The sequence below is a fragment of the Borostomias antarcticus genome, assembly GCF_949987555.1.
Source record: "Borostomias antarcticus genome assembly, chromosome: 10".
Lineage (NCBI taxonomy): Eukaryota > Metazoa > Chordata > Actinopteri > Stomiiformes > Stomiidae > Borostomias > Borostomias antarcticus.
In genome coordinates, this window is record NC_140243.1 from 10,592,975 (window position 1) to 10,612,678 (window position 19,704).

Here is a 19,704-nt window from a genome sequence, read left to right on the forward strand (position 1 = left end):
TAAATAAACAGAAATACAGGCCTATCTTTCATGTACAGGAAACCAGATGTAGGCTATGAGCTCAGTTTCCCCCATCCCCCGAGGCTTGGATACAAGCATCCGCTATAACCGCTACTCTCCACCGGAAGTTGAGAAACGCTGTAACGACGGCGTTAGGGAGGGCTGCACTAGTGATGGCTGGGACTGAGACACTGGGTTAGAGCGGGGGATGAAGGTTTGGGGATGGCGGACAAATCTCTTACACTGTTTCTGAAGCTATTTGCTGCTGTATTCTACGGTATCAGTTCGTTTCTTATCGTCGTTGTGAACAAGAGTGTCCTGACTAGTTACAGGTACGTGATGTTGGGTTCCCCGTGGCTGTGGAGCGTAGCTAACGTTAGCTACGAAAGTCTGAGCTGAACCGACTGTCAGTGGCCGTAACTTTGAGCAGCTTTCGACTCTTCTCGCTCTTTTTAAGGCCAGCTAGCTAGGGACTCTTTTCAGTCCACCTAACCTAACCGGACGAGAAAGCCTGGGAACGAGGTTAGGGACAAGGCGGGGTGGCTACGGCACGCTCTGGGAAAACGTTAGTTTGCCATCTATCTAACGTTACTGCAGTTCCAGCTACAGTTACCCACCGCAACAGGCAGGATTCGGTAACGTAACCAAATAATGCCACAGACAACTCTTTGATTAGGCTAATACAGGGCTAGGAGGTTTTATGTTTCTGTGTCGACAAGGAAACAATAAATCAGCTTTGCGATGTGTTTGTTTCACAGGTTCCCCTCGTCAATATGTGTCGGCATTGGTCAAGTAAGGCGATATTTATTTACATCAACTTGATGTGATTCATTACCAAATGCCCAGTATGCGTTTTAATGTTTGTGTGTTGTGCGTGTAGATGTTGGCCACGGTGGTCGTGCTGTGGGTGGGCAAGGCTCTAAGGGTGATCAGCTTCCCAGATTACGATCACAGCATACCTCGCAAGGTGAGTCCTCATCCCCCTCTGTAGACATAGCTACCTATCTGCCGAAAGTAAAACAGCTCAAACGTTATTTATCATCAGGTCAATGCATACAGAAACGTCTGTTTTCCAGTGTCATAAATCAAATGAGTATGCAGATTGTCTTGACTAACTGACAGAGACACATTTGAAAACCCAGATAACTGGATTTAGTAGGTTGAATTTTAGTTTTTCTCAAAACAGACATTGGGCTCTTCATTTGACTTGCATAATTTCACTCTAGTAGATGGCTAATACTTGTATTTATCCCATTGCAGACATTTCCTTTACCACTCCTGTACGTAGGGAATCAAATAACCGGACTGTTTGGGACAAAAAGACTGAAGTAAGTCATCTTTTTTTTGGGGGGGGGGGGGGCACATCTAGCTGTCCCGTTTCGGGGGTTGGGTTATGGTGTTTGACATATAGTCAAGCTTGACACAAGGTTAAAATGATTTTGCTGGACATATCTGCTGGCTAACAGGTATATAATTTGTAATACACCTGTTATTACATAGCTAACTGTTGTGCTCCACATACCTCCTTCCTCAGTCTGCCGATGTTCACAGTCCTCAGGAGGTTCTCCATCTTGTTCACCATGCTAGCTGAGGGCCTGTTGCTCAAGTAAGCCTCCTTATTTCACACTCTGGCCTTTATAATGTGGTAGAATTTAAACTAAGCTCTGTGATTGATATAATTTGTACCAACATTTCAGTGATAGAAATAGTACGAATAATGGTAGCGGACAAAATGCTCCAGGATGGGTAAAATATGGATTACTAACAATGACCAAACATAGCAGACACAGCAAAAGGTTTGGAACTGAAGGTTGGTTGAGTGACCACATCCCCCTAATGGATAAAAGATCGATATATGGGTGAAGGGATATTTACATACTATTGTTACATTGACAAAGGGATCTTTAAGGGGTGTATCCACTAACAATACACTGTAAACTACAGTTGTAGTGGCTGATCGTTACTCTTCAGGGAGACTTCACTGACAACTTTGTACTGACAACATGTTTGTAAAACTTTTCCCCTCTGCAGATGTTGATTAAAACAATATCAAAGTCCAAAAAGGTTCAGTGCGTCTTAGCCAAATTCTGGGTAGACGGTTTGGTGCTTAACAGCAGACAACAATACATTTATCAAAAGCTGTTTACCTGCGCATTTCGACTAGACTACCCAAAATAAAGAAAGATGGAGCACTCATTCATATAGTCTGCACATTTATTCCTGTCACCATCCCAGGAATAAACATGCAGACTACCGTATATGAATGAGTGTTCCAGCTTTCTTTATTTTGGGTAGTCTAGTCGAAATGCACAGGTAAACAGCTTTTGATACGTTGACTAAAACTAGTCTATGCATCTAAGAATTAGGCTACTTATTTATTGACTCTTGTCAACAGTGACTCTTGTGACTCTTTTTCCACCACAAAAATCAAAGTGGCTTCAAAAGCAAACTCATTATTACCTGTAACCCACACATTGAAAATGAAACACAACGCAACCACTCACACACTGCTTTCATCTTCCAACCCCCTCAATCATTTCAGGAAGAAATTCTCCAGGCCTGTCCAGCTGACAGTCTTTACAATGATCCTCGGGGCGTTTGTAGCAGCAAGGTAAGGTTTATTATGCCAGGTGTTCCCACTGAAGCTATTACCCATTCATGTCTACTACAAAGAGCACTTTGAGGTGTGGCCACTCTAAAATGACAACATCCAAGTCACTGTCAGAAAAACACAGGGTCTGCTGTCAAACAGTGACCCGTGTCCATGACTGACGGTTGGCTAAATGCCCGTTCAGAAAGCTAACCCTGTCCTTGCTAAAAGTGTCTGTGTCTGTGCTTCACAGTGCAGACCTTTCCTTTGACTTGCAAGGCTACGTTTTCATTCTTCTGAATGATGTCTTGACTGCAGCCAATGGGGCCTACGTGAAGCAGAAACTGGATTCTAAGGTATGCCATTGCCAATGACATAAGGCACACCATTGTCTTAGGAGAGTTTCCCTTGGCATTGAGCAGAGGATTTAATGAATTCATGGAACGTGAGCCACCCAAAACATGGTGTCCTCGATACAGTTCGTGACTAGCAACAGCAGGGACTTGTGATTGAAAACCTGTGTTTCAAGGTCGAGGGTTAGAATGTCTCCTGCCGTTGGAAGTGGCAGTCTTGTGCTCAAGGCTGCGCGGTGGCTGTCTAATCGGTCCTGGATTCGTACTGGCCCTGGCCAACATGCATAGGCTACCTACTGTGACTTAGAGGCTGGCCTCCGCTTAATTTAGGGACATTGCTATACATAACCTCTGCTAGACAAGTTCTCACATTACATACTACAAATAGTCAGGGTCCGTGTTAAGAACCTGCTGATTGTATGACGTTACAGTCATCACTGCTCATACAAGTGTGTGTGTGTGTGTGTGTGTGTGTGATAGAGAGAGAGAGAGTGAAGCTATAGAGCGCTGGACTCGCCACACATGACATCTGTATACTGGTCAGAGAGGAATGCATCAACCCGGTTATGAATAACCCTCTCTGTTCTGCTCTCTCTCTTTTTTTACCCCCCCCCCCCTCTCTATCTCTCTCTCTCTGCTTCACTCACTTTCTCCAGGAATTAGGAAAATATGGGTTGCTGTATTATAACGCATTATTTATGATATTGCCCACACTGCTGCTGGCTCACCTCACTGGAGATGTGCAGAAGGTGAGCCCCGTCTTGTCTGCTTCTGCCACCTTCTGTGTCTCTGGCCGACTGTCTGCTCTCATTCAGCTCAACTCGCAGTATTTATTACTCAATTGTACTGTAGATGACCGAGGCTGTGACCAGGGTGGTTAGAAAGCCTCCCGGCCTTGTTGTTGCGACAGTGTAAGAGAGGCTACACCCTCTGCCATCTTGATTTGTGGAGGCGGTTATGCTGTTGGCGTTTATGAAGTAAGCCTGCCGTACGTGGACATGAACGGACCTGCAGAGGTGCGTCTGTCATGGCGAGATTCAATCCCAGTGTTGGCAGTCAGCGGTGTGCAAATGAGCGGGATGTGTTAGGGCACTGTTATGGAGTGTGTGAGTGTGTGTTTGTGTCTCAGTGGGCAGAGTCTGTCTGGCTCGCCAAACTCCAGAAGTGGAGAAGTCAGCAGTCATGAAGGCACAAAGCTGCTATTGTGCTGCCGGCAGCGACATTACTGCCCAGTCAGCGCCGTCTCCCTGGACTAACTAACTACAGCAGAGCTCCCCTGTTGCTTCTACTGATGCTATATTTCACTCAAGGAAAAGATTTTGCCAATAGATTTGTTAGAGAGAGACATCACAGTTCTTTGTGTGTGTAAAAGATGCTGACTCAGCATATAGGCATTGACATGAGGAAACTTGAACAACAAATCTGAGACACAGTGAGGGTGTAGATATACAGGTAGGCCTGTGAATATACATTTTGTCTCAGTGTCTGTGTGTTCTACTGCTGTCATTGTGTGTTTGTGTGTGTGTGTGTGTGTGTGTGTGTGTGTGTGTCTACAGGCAGTTGATTATGATGGCTGGTCAGATGTCCTCTTCCTTACCCAGTTCATTCTGTCCTGTATTATGGGGTGAGAACTTGAGAATCCTTGCCTTGCCGCACCTTAACGTCACCAATGCTTAACTGTATTGTAACAGTCATGCGGTGTAATTGGACACAGTATGTGATTAGTTTTGACTGATTTTTGTTATTGGTGTTTTTTTAGGTTTGTGTTGATGTATTCCACAGTACTGTGTACACAATACAACTCTGCACTCACAACTACCATAGTCGGATGCATTAAGGTAAGCCCTTGTTTGCACATCAAATATTCCCTATGTCAATCTGGAATACTGCTGCACCGTGCTGAAATCAACATCTGTACCAGGGCTGGGCGATATGGCCAAAAGAAAATCAATCTCGATATTTTTTTTCAGTGGTATGGACGGACGATTCATGATTTTAATCAAAAATAATACTGTCTCATGAACTCAAGATAGTGAAAACATTTAGTGACATTCAAGTTTGTCGTTATCATTTTCTGTAGTGCAGGTGTCCACTACAGGGTCGGCTAATGAAAATGGCAGAAAAAGGAGAACTGATTTCAACACAATGAATAAACCAGAAAATGCAATGGACATCAGTTGAAAGACAGGCAGTCTGAAAGAGAATGAAATACCGTAAATTTCTTCACCACAAAAAGAGCCATGAAATCTCATACTGTATGTGTATAGAAGAAAGACAAATTACCTTCATGTCATGTCATTCCCTCACCCCTCTAACACATGCCCACTGTACATGCAAGTACACAAAATCCAGGCTAAAAAAAAAAGGGCAAAGGCTTGTTTTTCATGCACCAGCTAGCTAATGGGATAACGATAGCATACAGTAGCTAGCTGCACATTAGTACTGGGGCTAACATATTATTCTCATTCCCTCTTTAACTTTAACTTGGAATTATTTTGTTGCGTCTGCTCCGGCTGCCATTACTCAAGCTTGTTGTTGACAGGCAAAACTCAGATGTGCAGGCACGTGAAGAAAATGACGACAGCCATTACATTCAAGGCTCCGAACCGGTTCAAGGAAGGAAACGAAAAACGAAAACGAACGGTATTTTACGAGGAACAGAAACGGGAACGAAAACGAAATGGTCTTTAATTGTTAAAGAACAGAAACGTTAATTTGAAATCTTTAAAACCGGTTAATAACGTTATTTTTTCGTTATTTGTAGTAGGCCTATATAACTTGAAAATAATTTTAAAAAATAAGAAAGCTGAGCCTTTTATGGCCGAATAGGCTAAATTAAATGTATTAAATTTGTAGCCTACATCTTGTCCTGTTTTTGTAATGTAGCCTAGGCCCCTAAATCTGTTATTTCACATTCAGGATCTTAAATGCTTGCTTAGCAAAATTAAGAGATTTAGATAACTTAAATAATTTAGGAACAACACACCATAGCCTAGTTCAGACTAGGGATGTGTGCAGCGACTATTTCCACTGACGACTAGACGGTGGTTTTATAACCGATTACATGACTAGTCTAAAAACAGGATTCCCAAGTTTCTACAACAAGTGCTATTTAGAAAAATTGAGGATGTTTCTCAAACTCTGCAAGCTAAGATGCATGACTATTCTTGATGTTTCCCAACCGCAGCCTATTTGCACGCGTTGCGCAGGGCTGTCACACACTCTCGTTTGTTGGCCTGTGCAAAACAGTAGTTCAGCCTGTCCTTACAGCTTATTAGTTAGCAAAGATATCAATGTGATTTATTTTGTTTAATTGGAGAAGAGTAGGCTAGCATATAGCCTGTAATGTTTCAGTAGGCTAAAACTAGATTTCACATAAAGACCGCGGATGTCAAAGAGGGCAATAACGTTCGAAGGCAAATTTATTCCAACATTGCATTGGTCCACAAAGAATGATGCGCATAGTTTACGGTTAAGGGCATACGGGAATAGGACTAATGTTGCGTATTTCTTGTAAAATAATCAACAAGGCCACTACAGCACACATCACCAAGGCTAATATTGCTGGCAATAAGGCCACCACAACCCTAGACTTGTTGATTAGGTTATACCTTACAAGAAAATACTGTAGGCCTATAGAGTCTTAATAGGCTAACACCCCTGGAAAGGTGAACGGAACGTTATTTTTTGTTCAGGAACGCTATATTGGTGGCAGAACACGAGAACGGAAACGTTAAATATGCTGGTTCTGCTCGGAGCGAACCGATTGAAAAATAATTTCGTTTTTAAGCCCTGATTACATTACTGTTGTAACTACTAAGAACTGCTGGCATTTGCAGCAGCAGATGGGGGAAGCACAAATCTCAATGTTGAGGCATGTTTTGCATCATTCAAAAACGAAAAATCAAATGAATCGCCCAGCCCTAATCTGTACTGTTCTCTGCTTTCTCTAGAATATACTGGTGACATACATTGGAATGGTGTTTGGTGGAGACTACATTTTCTCATGGACCAACTTCATAGGTTTAAATATCAGGTATGGAACTACCAATACATACGGTTATATAATTTCACCCTACTTGTTATTTTAGTCTTATAGCCTACCGTGGGAACGTAGAAGCCCTGCCTTGCTCTCATCAGTTCTTCTAAAAAAGCGTCTTATTGCTGCAGTTCTGTGCCAGGACAGCACTCTGATGCCCCCTCGGGGCATATATACCAGAGGTAGAGAGAGTGGTTCTGCAGTATCAGGGTTTTGACCCCTGGTCAGACTTGCCTGCAGGTGTCCACGGCCTGCTGAGTCATGTCTGGATCACTTGCCTGTTGGACCTGGGATATTGGGGCACTGTGAAGATGTGAGGAGTTGATTGCGGGCTACGACAGAGAGACAGCTCATTTTCCTTTGCATTATGCTTTTCTTTTCTTGTCTGTGTGTGTGTGTGGATGTTGACTGCTGTTTCTATGTCTACTTGTTGTTTCAGTATCGCTGGCAGCTTGGTGTACTCCTACATCACTCTGACCGAGGAGCAGTCCAGCAAGCAGAGTGAAAGCATCAAGCTGGAGATAAAAGGGAAGGTTGTCGTATGACAGAGCCACTGGAGATCCTGTTTTTTTTCTCACATTAAGGAACAAGAGAAGTCTATTTTTGCTACACTGTGTATTTATTGAGTTTTTCTGGTGGTAGTGGTATGGCAACCATACTAACCATCTGTTGCTTGGACTTCCTGTCTGTCTGTGGAGTTGGGGAAAGTCCAGAGCTTTCAAACAGGGCACTCCTCAGGCCGCCATGGTAGCAAGACCCTCTTGGCTGGTTCTGTTACCAGCTGGTCGCTTTTTATATCTTTGGATCCAATTTTTTATGAGTTGGATTGTTTTTTAAAAGTGTTATTGTTATTATTTTTCTAAAAGGTGCAATAGTCAAGATTTCGTTGTAGACTAGTCTTGCAGAGCCAGGCCTATCTCTACACTTCGTTTACGCTGCGCCAGCGCTAGAGAAAGGGCTGGCTGGATTCATCACCATTCGGAGATAGGGGGTTAAAAATGCTGTGTTTCTTTAAACCAATCACATCGTTATGATCGTTATCCCGTAGTCTGGGAGAACCTCCCATCGCCACTGATTTGCCGACCACATGAATCGGCGCCACTGATAGGGCGGTAATTAACAAATGAGAAGGCTTATCCCCAAAACCTACATCCGTTGAGTCAGACTAGATGTAGACTAATCTTTTTTTCTTCTCTTAAAAAAAACTAACAAGGCATGTGAGCCAATTGTATTGGGACTCTTGATCACTCCCGGCTCCTCACATAGCATGTTACCAACGTCATTATACTATTGGCTCACTATTGTTTTGTACAATACAATACAACAAAACATTAATTTCAGACCTGTCAATTTTTTTGAAATTATAAATTTATAACCAATACTTTTATTCTGCACCTTTCTAAAAGCTTTGTGGGTGCAATCTGTATTATGATTACTTAACATCAAAATGTTGACTATTGCACCTTTAACTCATAAGTGTTGTCATAAGAATGATTTCTCATAAGGGAACCATCTTGTATTGGTATTACATGGGGATAAGATTCTTACCTTCTGACTTCAGAAAAAATGGAATGTTAAGAAAATGCACATTTTCTTTGATAGCAAGGATGGTGGTTTTGAATATGATGTAATATTATACATGGGTATGTTTAGATGGATGTGCATTTGTCAAAGCTGTTGTATGATGGTTTGAATCATTTTGCTGTCTATAGTCTTCATTGGGATAAGATCTGAGAGGATCAATATGTTTACATTGTACTCCCTCAGTATTAGAGACTGCCTATTGCAGGCTTTCTAAAGGGGAGTCCACATGTGAGGGCAACATGCTGTAACTATGTTTCATTTTGTTTGTATCATAAGGTTCATTTGCTTTTCGAGACAATAATGTTATTGCACTTTTAACAGTTGTCTAGCCAGAGATGACGAGAACAAGGTGAACTCTAGATGCCTTACTGTGAAACACGACCAGGTGGAGAGGGAGATTGAGATTAGTTTCAAAGTTTAGTAAAGAGGTTTGCAAGTCAGGGTCTTTATAAGTGTTAACAAACCGTCGTCCTGGAACAGTCAGGTATGACATTTCACTGTTTTTAAATGTTTTATATCGTCTGCACTCTACCAATTCTTGGCTGGGTGTACTTCATAACTTTTATATTTATTATTTTATAATGGATATGCATATTGTAGGGTGATGATGATGCGCAATACTGAACTTGGGTTCCTAAAGAAGACACATGAATTTGTAACTTGCATTGCAATGCTCATGAGACCAGAAAAGAATGTTCTTGTTTTTTATTACAATAAAGATACCTCATCTGCCACCCTTGTTTTGGTCATCAATTTCCCATGAGTTGATGTGGTGATGAGTGAAACACTGACCTTTTCTCATGTGTCATCTCTGTTCCTGTAACACATAGGTAAGGAGGGGGTAATTCAACAGCCCTTAGTCCTCTGTTACAGTTCAACCATGTGGTTGGGTTTACATGGGTTGGGTTACAACTGGCATGATGGGATTCTCACATATGCCCCCTACTGTCAAGTTAAAGAGCAGCATGCTTATTACTCTGTGCCCCCTACTGTCATGTTAAAGAGCAGCATGCTTATTACTCTATCATTCGCTAGTAATCGTTCTATTGCATAGTATTATTGCATGTAACCCAAAAAATAGAACACATATTTTCATAAGATGCAAATAAGCCATCCCATGTTGGATTTGGTAATATCTAACTTTTTTTTATTTTTATTAAATGAAAGGTCACTCAATGTTGATGTGGATACTGCACTACCATTTGCCACTAAACAAACACTGGTCCATTCATTAATTTATTTGATATAAAATACAAAAAAGAGCAACCCAAAAGTCAGATCAATACAAACCCGCTCCCACACACAGGTAATAAAAACAGTTCATTAGCTCTGATCCACACTGCATCTTTACATTAAGGCAAAGGATCTGAGACTACAGAATTACATTCATTATTTATAACATTAAGCCCTTAATAAACCATTAACACAACAAAAAATTTTGACATAACACCAGAGACAATAAAACTACTTAAATGCCATAAACATGAATGTGATTTGGTTTTCTAAACACATAAAACTATCAGAGCTAGTCACTCATTTCACTCAAATTCTCTGTGAAATGTAATTAGCCAACTTGACAGAAGACAAGCATAGGCATGGTGAGCCAATATGCTTTTTAACCAGGTACCTTTAGATTGCATTGACCGTAGGCATAAAGTCTGGACCTCTATGACGGAACCAGACAAGAACATATGTGAAAAATCTCAAGTCTATTTCAAAGTACACTCCTAAAACACATATTCATGACAGAGCAGTATGAGAATGCTCAATGGGGGCCAAGGTGGCCCAGGCTGTTGGACATCATTGCATTGTTAGCACATTCACGACGGTACAGTAAACCACATACTGTACGCTCACGGATGGAAAAATCTGTAAGGAGGTCGGTTGTATTCAACAGCTCAGGAAATACATCGCCGTAGCACACACAAAAATACAGCGGTATAAAGGGATGAAACACACCATTAGCACCCAAACCGGTGAACTGGCAAGGCACATTTTCATTAGTTAACATTGAAAATATATATATTAAGATGATTAGGAGCAGAAATAAAATGGGAGTAAAGCTACAGTGAACTGTAACATTGTTAACCCGGACACCCCCCCCCCCCCCCCAGGGGTTGAGCAGTGACCCTAACCTGAGGGGTGGGACGTGCTGTACACATGTATACTAAAGTACTGTGCAGATGTCTGGAAGCTGACCCTAGAACCAGTGGCCTACAATTAGGCTTCCCATAGCAACCCTACCAACCAGCCTATCCGCAAACACTGGATCCTGGAGCTGAGAGAGCGGCAGCCTGTTGAGCACGCCTGGGAATTGCGGGGCAGAGTCACAGATTGAATCGCCAGGACACTGCATTGGTGCGCATTCAAATTGCAAAAAGAGTGTAGTTGTACTCGTTCAAAATTGAAGTCGCTCTGCTTTGTTCGCACGGCCTTTATGAGAACAGAATCAATGATCGCCTTCACACACAAGCTCAGCACCAGCACATGCATGCACGCACGCGCACGCACGCACGCACGCACACACACACAGGAAACAAAGCTCAGCTCAGGCCTCATCCCTTGGCGGAGTGCACGAGGAGTCCCCATTTAAGTCCCCATTCCAGGTGAAAGGTGAGGTATGTGTGGAGCGCCAGCGTGCAGTCAGGTCATCTCTGCTCTCATCCCTCCATGGAGACGCACATACACCAGGGCTGCATCTCAATCAACTGTAGCATATTCAGCACTAGACCAACCTAAATTCAACATAACCCTTTATTTTAATTCGAAAAGTTCCTGAGCCACCTGGCTGAGCAGTAGTAGCCAGGTACTTCAGTGATTAGTACTCTGGCTACATCATTCTGGTAGAGGAATGGAGGCACTTGTCTGAACATTCTACCTCAAAAGAACACACTGGAGTGACATCAGCTACTGACTGATATGTCAGCTTTGATATAATCAAACACAAACCTTTCTGGAAGTCTGATTGGCTGAGTGAGTGGGAGTGACCGTTTGCGAGGTCAGGCCCAGTTGGGCAGAGTTATTGGCCTAAGTGGAGGGATGACAGTTCTGACCGGTGCGTGTGTTATAGCGTGATGAGGTTCTCAGCCATGTAGAAAAGGCTGTAAGCATTGCAGGTTATACAGCAGAGGTTGCAGAGAGACGACAGGAGCCTGTAGAGCCCGAGGCGACCACTCAGATGGCTGTATTTAACATCCGTCTCACACAGCTTGGCGTAAGCCTCCCTGTTGGACGAAAGGCCGATGTCTTGGCCCAGTCCGCACGCCTGTTCGATGAGGTGCATGTCAGCCATGATCTCAGAGGTCATCTGGCCAAACCACTGAGCGTTCACGGCCGCCACCGTCACACACACGAAGAAGATGCAGATCTGAGGGGAGACAGAGACACCGTTCAGAGAACATTATTAAACACTTAGAACCGCGGCTTTTCAATAGCGGTTGAAGTACTGAATTTAAAATTATTCTGTCAGTGTCTATTCAATATTTACCCCCCTGCCCTGACGTTTACATACTATACATGTCTACGTTGATGATGACAAAATGTGGATTACAAAAGAAGTTCTTTCTTTTTTTTAACACGTCCTATAAGCGCGAAAAGCAAAGTCTTTGAAGTTAACATTGGTACCCAATGGTACTAAGGTGTGAAAAGCCCCGCCTCTCTCCTCTGGCCAAATTTAATGCGTTTACTATAAGTGAATTGAGACAATGAATACAACATAGAAAATGAATATAAGTAATTTGGAGACTATACTCTATACTGAGCAGAATCACAAGAAGGACCAGGATGATGCCAAATCCACACAAAAAACCTGCTCGTCTCGCAGCATCACTTTGTGCCTCCTTGACTCCAATGTTCCCGCAATAAAATCACAGAGAACTGGGTAAGCTGCTCACAGAAACCTCCACGGTTGTGTGGCATAACAAAAGAATGACCTGGCAACAATCTGCACTTATTTCTCACAAGATCGAGGAGAGAGGGAGAGAGAAGGAGAGAGAGAGAGGGAGAGAGGGAGAGGGGGAGAGAGAGAGAAAGACTGACTTTATTTACCCCAAAACAAAAGTTCTGAAATGTATTTACATTGAGATGTTTTTTTTCAACATATTATCAAGAAGCTATGCTAAGCTAGGCTATGGCTTGTCAGGGGGCGCGCGCTATCGGGATGCAGATTGATAGGCGGCCACTAATGAGAATAATAGGACAATACAGATCTGACAGCCAAGACCTGACGCCCATGAGTGTGTGCCTTAGCGGTTACTGGTATGAAAGCTCTGCGCTTCCAGTGTTAATGACTGATCAAGACTTAAAGGAGTAGTAAAGGGAAAATGCATGTATATCCCTGTTTTAAAGGACAATGCTCGTTTTTGACAACCTGGACCTTATTTACGACATATTATAAGACGTTTGACTCACCGAGATCACTTTGGTGTAGTTCGGAGGCATGTAGAAGAAATTTAAAATCCAGCGCGAGCCAGTATATGCATATAATGGCGGTGGTGGGGGCACCGGGAATGCAGTTTCTAAAAATCTATTTTCTGCCGCGAAACGGTTGTTTTCATCAATCTGTCTTTATGAATCGCTAGTTGTGCTTACATAGAGCGTAGGCCTGTTGTGGTTGTTCACATGCCCCCACCACCGCCATTATATGCATATACTGGCTCGCGCTGGATTTTAAATTTGTTCTACATGCCTCCGAACTACACCAAAGTGATCTCGGTGAGTCAAACGTCTCATAATATGTCGTAAATAAGGTCCAGGTTGTCAAAAACGAGCATTGTCCTTTAAGGTTACGTATGATCATATACAATGGTTCAGATCAAAACATTGACAAAACGAGCACTTCTGATAATTGCTCTACCACTGTTTAGGTCATACAATGGATGTGGGTGGGCACCGTGAAAAATCATTCAAAAACATGTTAAACTCTCAATTTCAAAGACAAGAAGCTCACCGAGGGGGTAATTGGTGTCCGTTGGTGTTCTGACATCAAATTCGCCGCAAAGTATGAATCCTGTAGGGTTTTATTGATCATTTTATGAAATCCATTGACTTGTATTGGAGTAACCGTTGTAGATGTGTAGATCAATCCACATAGTGGATTCAGGAAGCAGAACTACTTACGGTAGCTATTGTTATTGTTTATGTTGCTAGGCTACCTAGTATGTATGTGCTGCGACTAAATAGTTCTATGCTGAATATTTTAAAAAGCCTTTCCAGATGAACTAGAATCTTACTTTATGGCGAATTATATGTCAGAACGCCAACTAACACCTCGGTGAGTTTCTTGTCTTTGAAATTGAGAGTTTAACATGTTTTTTTAATGATTTTTCAAGGTGCCCACCCACATCCATTGTATGACCAAAATGGTGGCAGAGCAATTATCAGACTTTCTCAAAAGTGCTAGTTTTGTCAACGTTTTGATCTGAACCATTGTATATGATCATAAGTAACCTTAAAACAGGGCTAAACATGCATTTTCCCTTTACTACTCCTTTAATGACCTATGACCTACACAGCCACATATGCACGTCTCGTAAGCAAACGCACACACACACACACCTGAAAGGCTTCCCTGTCGTCCAACATGTCGCTGGGATGGTAGACGGCGTAGAGCGTGAGGTTGAAGAAGGCACAGGCTGAGCCCATGTGAAGGTAAAAGGGGACGAGGCGAGACTGAATGAACCCATAGGTATGTCTGTTCAGGTGGTTGTTCATCACAAAGCCTGCAGAGAAATAAGACCTGGATATTAACACTGTGGACCCTGCTAGAGGCCAGGACTTGGTTAGGGGGGGGAAGGGTCAGAGGGTCCAGTACTCACTTGAAATGAAGGTGACCCAGATCTGCATGCCCCAGTAGGTGGAGAGCAGCAGCAGCTGAAGCAGCTTGGCTGTGTCACTGGGATCCCGGTCAGTAGGCATGCTCCCTGCTGACTCCTCTTATCCAGTTCTTCGGGCTGTCAACCACAAAAACTTTCTCTCAGCCTGTCACCTCCACTCTTCTCCCTTCCTGGTTTTGCCTGTGCCAAGGTCCCTGATAAGAGAGGAAAATGGGCGATAATTGCACTCCAAACTACACCAGTTTGGTATACAGACAGCAAAAGAGATCCACGCAGTCTTGTATGTTAGCAGACAACCTTGACTGGCAACCTTCCCCCAAAACCACCTCTCTCTCAAGAGGAATGAGGAACACGTTAAATATAACAACATCCACGCCCAAAGTCAACAAAGTTGCTAACCAGAAGGCAGCAACATTGTGTGAAAAAACAGTCTATTGTTACTTATTTGCTTACAAACCCACTCCGAGGGATGGGAAAATCGCAGTGCAGTGCAAAATAGCCACTACATTAAATGGATCAAATTTTGTTCTGATCGGTCTACTTCCGACAACTCGACTGTAACATCTGACTCCTAGTCGCCAACCCAGACATGGTTTCATAGCTTGACACACAGATTGTGCTTACGTTTTGTTCATCATAATATAGCCATGCATGCCAGCCCATCTTCAATGTCACCTCCACAGATCAACTTTCCGCGGTCTAGCCTAACTTTAGCTTAGATGGCTAATGTTCTACCTAACTAAGCTAGCCTTAGCTACAGTAGCTAACGTCAACTGTGCAGACTATCCGATGACTTGTGAAAGCTAATAGCTATCTTTCTTGCGAACTATATCGAAACAATGTTAGTTATTCAACTGTCGTATGTTTTGGAATTCTGAAGATTAACTTCAATGAAATCACAACATACTTCACCTGTCCCACTTCTTCCTGCCTTGACAGTTTGAGCATGAATGTGAGATGTACAGTAACGATGGTTGAGGAAGCACGCCTTCCTAAACTACCTTCTTATTGGCAGATGGGATTTCAAATTGGGCGTTGAGTGGTTGTTACTGTCTGTCTGTCACCAGTAGAGGACGTGAGAGAAGTGTCTGTCCATATTAGGAAGAGGGCGGAACACACTCAGTCAACGTTGGGCAGAGAAAGACAACTTTACATATAGCTGGACTTCAGCATAAAATATCAACAACTGGACATTAATCATTTCTGGAAGCAGGAGAATATATGATTTTTCAAATTAAACTGTATTTGTATAGCGCATTTCATACACAGAGGCCACGCAGTGTGCTTTACAGAGAGCAAAGGTGGGGTAGACATAGATCATACCTGTACATTTTTCAGAGGGGAAATGCCTGAACACGTCAGGCATCGATCGCCCTATGCCCCATGGAGGTAGGGGATGAAGTCGGCCTGCATTCGTTGCTAGGAGATGTGGGGCCTACATTATTCATGCATTATGATCAGTGTTGCCATAGCCACGTTGGTGTTGGAAAAAAAAAATTAGGCTAGTCGTTTTTTGGTACAGTGTGAGGAGGAGGCGAAACTAAAACCATACCATGGCTGAGAAAAAATTCAAAGGAGCTCCGTTTGGAACACAAGCTGCAAGGTGAGAGATCGGTGTTCAGGAAACTATTATTATCTCATACTGAACGAAGTCCTAAGTGCACCGGATGGTATAGCGTTGTTCCTGTAGCCTACCGGCTCCCCTCTTTTGGCAGGTTTGATGTGTCTGCAGTCCATCCAGCCAATAAGAGAGCTGGGACATACACAGAGATCCCCTATTGCAAGAGGTGGACCAGTGACCCGGTACTACATCAACCTGTATTCTCTACCCTCAAAGTCTAATTTCTTCTCTTACTGTGTGTTGTTCACATCAAACCTAGCTTTTTAGTAATGCCTTACTAGACTATCTATTGCAGGAGAGGAATCTAGGTCCGGGATCGTACAATGTGGACAGCGGCGACTTCAGTGTGCGGGCAGTGACAGAGAAGGCCAAAGGCCCTGGGTGGCACAGGGCCCAGGAAACCGCTAGACTGGCACAAACACCACAGCTCCTCTACAGAGAGGCCTGGGAGAACAAACGCTTTCTGGTCAGAGCTCTTCACATTTTCCCTAGTTTCTGAGAAAAATATTTTGATGGTACATTGGTTCTGAGAGTTATTCTGGGACATAATTAACAGCTGTTATTTCCCTTGTAGAAAACCAAAGTGGGTCCTGGTACCTACAGAACCACAGACTTCATAGAGGAGCTGGAGAAGAAGCCAGCCAGTGTCAGAGGCGTGTGCGAAGGTCGAGAGGAGAGGTTCAGAGACACTAAGGTACCTCACCTCTAGAGGGCAGCACAAACTAGTTCATTCTGGATGGATAACACCTGCTGACACTGGAGGACAGCCTGGAGTAATCCAGTGTGTGTGCGTGTGCGTGCATGTGTGTAGAGCCAGACTCCAGGGCCTGGTTCCTATGGTAAAGGGGGTGTGCCATGGGCAGCTTTGGAGGAGAAGAGGGCACAGACTACTGGATGCGTCAACATGGACCTCTGGTCAGGGCTGAAACGTTTCCCCAAAGGCATTACGGTAGGCCTATGCCGTACAACTGAGCACATGTGTGTGTACACAGGACTAGGCTCTGTGTGTGAGAGGGAGAGGGTAGGACTGCTGTCTGGTGATGCTGTCCTGTGTGTAGGACTGTGGGCTGAGTCCTTGTACGTACACTCTGAAGAGCAGCACTGATGTCATCTTGAACAGCAGCAGCAGCAAGAGGGGACCTTATGACCTGTTCACTGGACGGAGAGACAGAGCAATCACAGCTGGATATTTTGCTGCTCCGGTAACACACACAAACACAAGCACAAAATCTCTCCACATGATTACTGGCTATTTCCATCTTCACTCATGCATGGTTTTCCAGTAACACACACACACACACAAAATCTCTCAGCTTTTTCCATCTTCTCTCATACACGACTTTCACAGAACATGGTGTCTGTGTGTGTGTGTGTGTGTGTTTACCTATGCACACACGTGTCTCTCTCCCGTAGAAGCGTACGCACCTGACTCCAGGCGAGTGCGACGTGCAGGGGCAGGGCTTCGGCGACGAGCTGCGTGGGAGGAAGAAGCAGCAGCACGGGGCGTTCAGCACGCTGGAACAGTACCCGGCTGTGCACACAGAGAGGATCTACCACAGCACCCTCTCCCAGTGCCCTCGGCGTGCCGTGAGTAGTCTCAACGCCAGACCCATGAGAGTTATTTCGCTGATACACTACACAAGCTACGATAACTACGTTACTACATGCTGCAGATCTCTCTATGGGTGTGGGGCACTTCATACAAAAATCTGGTGCTCAAATCCTGGCAATTCATTGGTTTCGCAGGAATCCCTGCGACACCAATCAGTAACGACTTTCGCGATCAGGCGTTCCCACCCATAGATATGCCCCGCCCATCTATCCTGGGCTAGCATCTCTCATTTGCTGCTAAGATATGTCACTCTTTCCATTTTGAACCATTGATACGCCCTCAGAATACCAGCTTTGGCAGCGAAGTGGCACAGACTCTATTAGTAAGGCAGAGCGCTGCGATTCAGCGTAATATTTTAGTCTGGAAAGAGACTACGCCGCGAGTTACCACCGCCGTGACCCCTGACCAGTAGATCTCACTCCTAGCCCAGTAGATATCACTCCTAGCCCATTAGATCTCACTCCTAGCCCATTAGATCTCACTCCTAGACCATTAGATCTCACTCCTAGCCCATTAGATCTCACTCCTAGCCCAGTAGATATCACTCCTAGCCCATTAGATCTCACTCCTAGCCCATTAGATCTCACTCCTAGCCCAGTAGATATCACTCCTAGCCCATTAGATCTCACTCCTAGACCATTAGATCTCACTCCTAGCCCATTAGATCTTACTCCTAGCCCAGTAGATCTCACTCCTAACCCATTAGATCTCACTCCTAGCCCATTAGATCTCACTCCTAGCCCAGTAGATATCACTCCTAGCCCAGTAGATCTCACTCCTAACCCATTAGATCTCACTCCTGGGCCCAGGCACATCTATGCACACACAGACATACACCAATGTTTGCCATGTCTCTCCTATGATGTTATTAGCCTCTCTTACTTTGAAAATGTAATTTAATGTTATTTATTGCTCTATAAATGTTCTTAGCCGGTAGACAAACATACTCCAGGAGCTTGCTCGATCGCCTCGCTGAGAGGGGTCAGGGAAGAATTTTTACAGCTCACTTATCTGGCCCCCGGGTGATTACTGTTTTTTTGCTTCCCTCTGGAATATGTAGGGGTGGGATGTCTGCCCACCTCCCTTGTTCTCTGTAAAGCGCATTGTGTTGCCTCTGGGTATGAAATGCGCTATATAAATAAAGCTTTGATTGATTGATTGATTGACTCCTAGACCATTAGATCTCACTCCTAGCCCATTAGATCTCACTCCTAGCCCAGTAGATCTCACTCCTAACCCATTAGATCTCACTCCTAGCCCATTAGATCTCACTCCTAGCCCAGTAGATCTCACTCCTAGCCCAGTCTGAGTGGGCCTCCCTCTCTGTTCCATCTCACCCCATCTCTCTCAGACGTCCCCTGGGCCTGGCTGGTACGAGAGGACGTCCTCGTCCCGTCCAGAGAGCCGCAGCCCTCCCCCCTTCCTCTCCTCTGCCCCCCGCCTCAGCAAGAGGTTGGAGAGGCTCCGGATTGGAAACCATGTAAGGAAAACCTCGTCTCGAACTCCTCACTACTCTCCCCTGGTCTTAGTTTAATGTATCAAACACGATACCATGGTTCATATGGACCTCCTTTGAATTTGACAGAAACTATAGGTTGTATAAGAGTTATAGTGTAACAAGAGCATAACGAGGCTATTTCACACAATCCTCTCCTCAGAGCTCTGTTGGCCCCGGTCGTTATGACATTGCTGAAAAGGGCCAGAGCAAGGCTGGCAACGGACCCACCTCCTCCTTCAGCTCCCGAACAGAGAGATACCTGACGCATCTGCACAGAGACAAGCACACACAGTAAGAGACAAGCCTACACTTAGTAAAAGAGACACACTATCAGTGTCTGGAAGGACTAATGGTGTGTGTGTGTGTGTGTGTGTGTGTGTACGCACATTTCAGGGAGAGGCTACGGGCAGTGAATGTTCCAGTGGAGAGACAGAGTTTCTTGGTGCCTTTCAGCCCATCTGGGGGGAATGCTGTGGTGACATCAGCTTAACCACACACACACACACACACACACAAACGAAAGACATAGGATACACAAAACAACAACTGCCACCAAAGTTTACTTTTTGAACA

General features: G+C 44.1%; 3 protein-coding genes across 3 annotated transcripts; 2 read left to right on the plus strand and 1 right to left on the minus strand.

Moving 5' to 3' along the window:
• Positions 1 to 213: 213 nt before the first annotated feature.
• Positions 214 to 9,293, plus strand: LOC311314575 (nucleotide sugar transporter SLC35D2-like). The gene is made up of 12 exons (XM_084444999.1): positions 214 to 332; positions 759 to 792; positions 881 to 967; positions 1,261 to 1,328; positions 1,535 to 1,606; positions 2,543 to 2,611; positions 2,844 to 2,946; positions 3,600 to 3,692; positions 4,500 to 4,567; positions 4,703 to 4,781; positions 6,897 to 6,979; positions 7,422 to 9,293. Exons 1-12 carry the CDS (start codon positions 223 to 225, stop codon positions 7,525 to 7,527), a joined length of 972 nt encoding a protein of 323 aa, XP_084301125.1. The 5' UTR covers positions 214 to 222; the 3' UTR covers positions 7,528 to 9,293.
• A 489-nt stretch (positions 9,294 to 9,782) lies between these two features.
• Positions 9,783 to 14,584, minus strand: LOC311313800 (transmembrane protein 205). The gene is made up of 3 exons (XM_084444002.1): positions 14,383 to 14,584; positions 14,123 to 14,286; positions 9,783 to 11,933 (listed from the first exon to the last, which is right to left on the minus strand). Exons 1-3 carry the CDS (start codon positions 14,480 to 14,482, stop codon positions 11,631 to 11,633), a joined length of 567 nt encoding a protein of 188 aa, XP_084300128.1. The 5' UTR covers positions 14,483 to 14,584; the 3' UTR covers positions 9,783 to 11,630.
• A 1,369-nt stretch (positions 14,585 to 15,953) lies between these two features.
• LOC311314137 (ciliary microtubule-associated protein 2-like) lies at positions 15,954 to 19,621 on the plus strand (the record flags this gene model as incomplete). The annotated part of the gene is made up of 10 exons (XM_084444473.1): positions 15,954 to 16,003; positions 16,116 to 16,203; positions 16,317 to 16,487; positions 16,596 to 16,715; positions 16,833 to 16,970; positions 17,080 to 17,223; positions 17,435 to 17,608; positions 18,985 to 19,113; positions 19,292 to 19,422; positions 19,525 to 19,621. The coding sequence occupies 10 exons, from the start codon at positions 15,954 to 15,956 to the stop codon at positions 19,619 to 19,621; spliced, it is 1,242 nt and encodes a 413-aa protein (XP_084300599.1).
• Positions 19,622 to 19,704: the final 83 nt, after the last annotated feature.

Coding starts and splice junctions, on each gene's coding strand:
- LOC311314575 (XM_084444999.1), top strand. CDS start 223: ATGGCGGACAAATCTCTTACACTGTTTCTGAAGCTATTTGCTGCTGTA. Junction 1,329..1,534: donor TTTGGGACAAAAAGACTGAA/GTAAGTCATCTT, acceptor CTCCTTCCTCAG/TCTGCCGATGTTCACAGTCC. Junction 4,782..6,896: donor CCATAGTCGGATGCATTAAG/GTAAGCCCTTGT, acceptor TGCTTTCTCTAG/AATATACTGGTGACATACAT.
- LOC311313800 (XM_084444002.1), bottom strand. CDS start 14,482: ATGCCTACTGACCGGGATCCCAGTGACACAGCCAAGCTGCTTCAGCTG. Junction 14,287..14,382: donor CTGGGTCACCTTCATTTCAA/GTGAGTACTGGA, acceptor ATTTCTCTGCAG/GCTTTGTGATGAACAACCAC. Junction 11,934..14,122: donor ACGACAGGGAAGCCTTTCAG/GTGTGTGTGTGT, acceptor GTCTCCCCTCAG/ATCTGCATCTTCTTCGTGTG.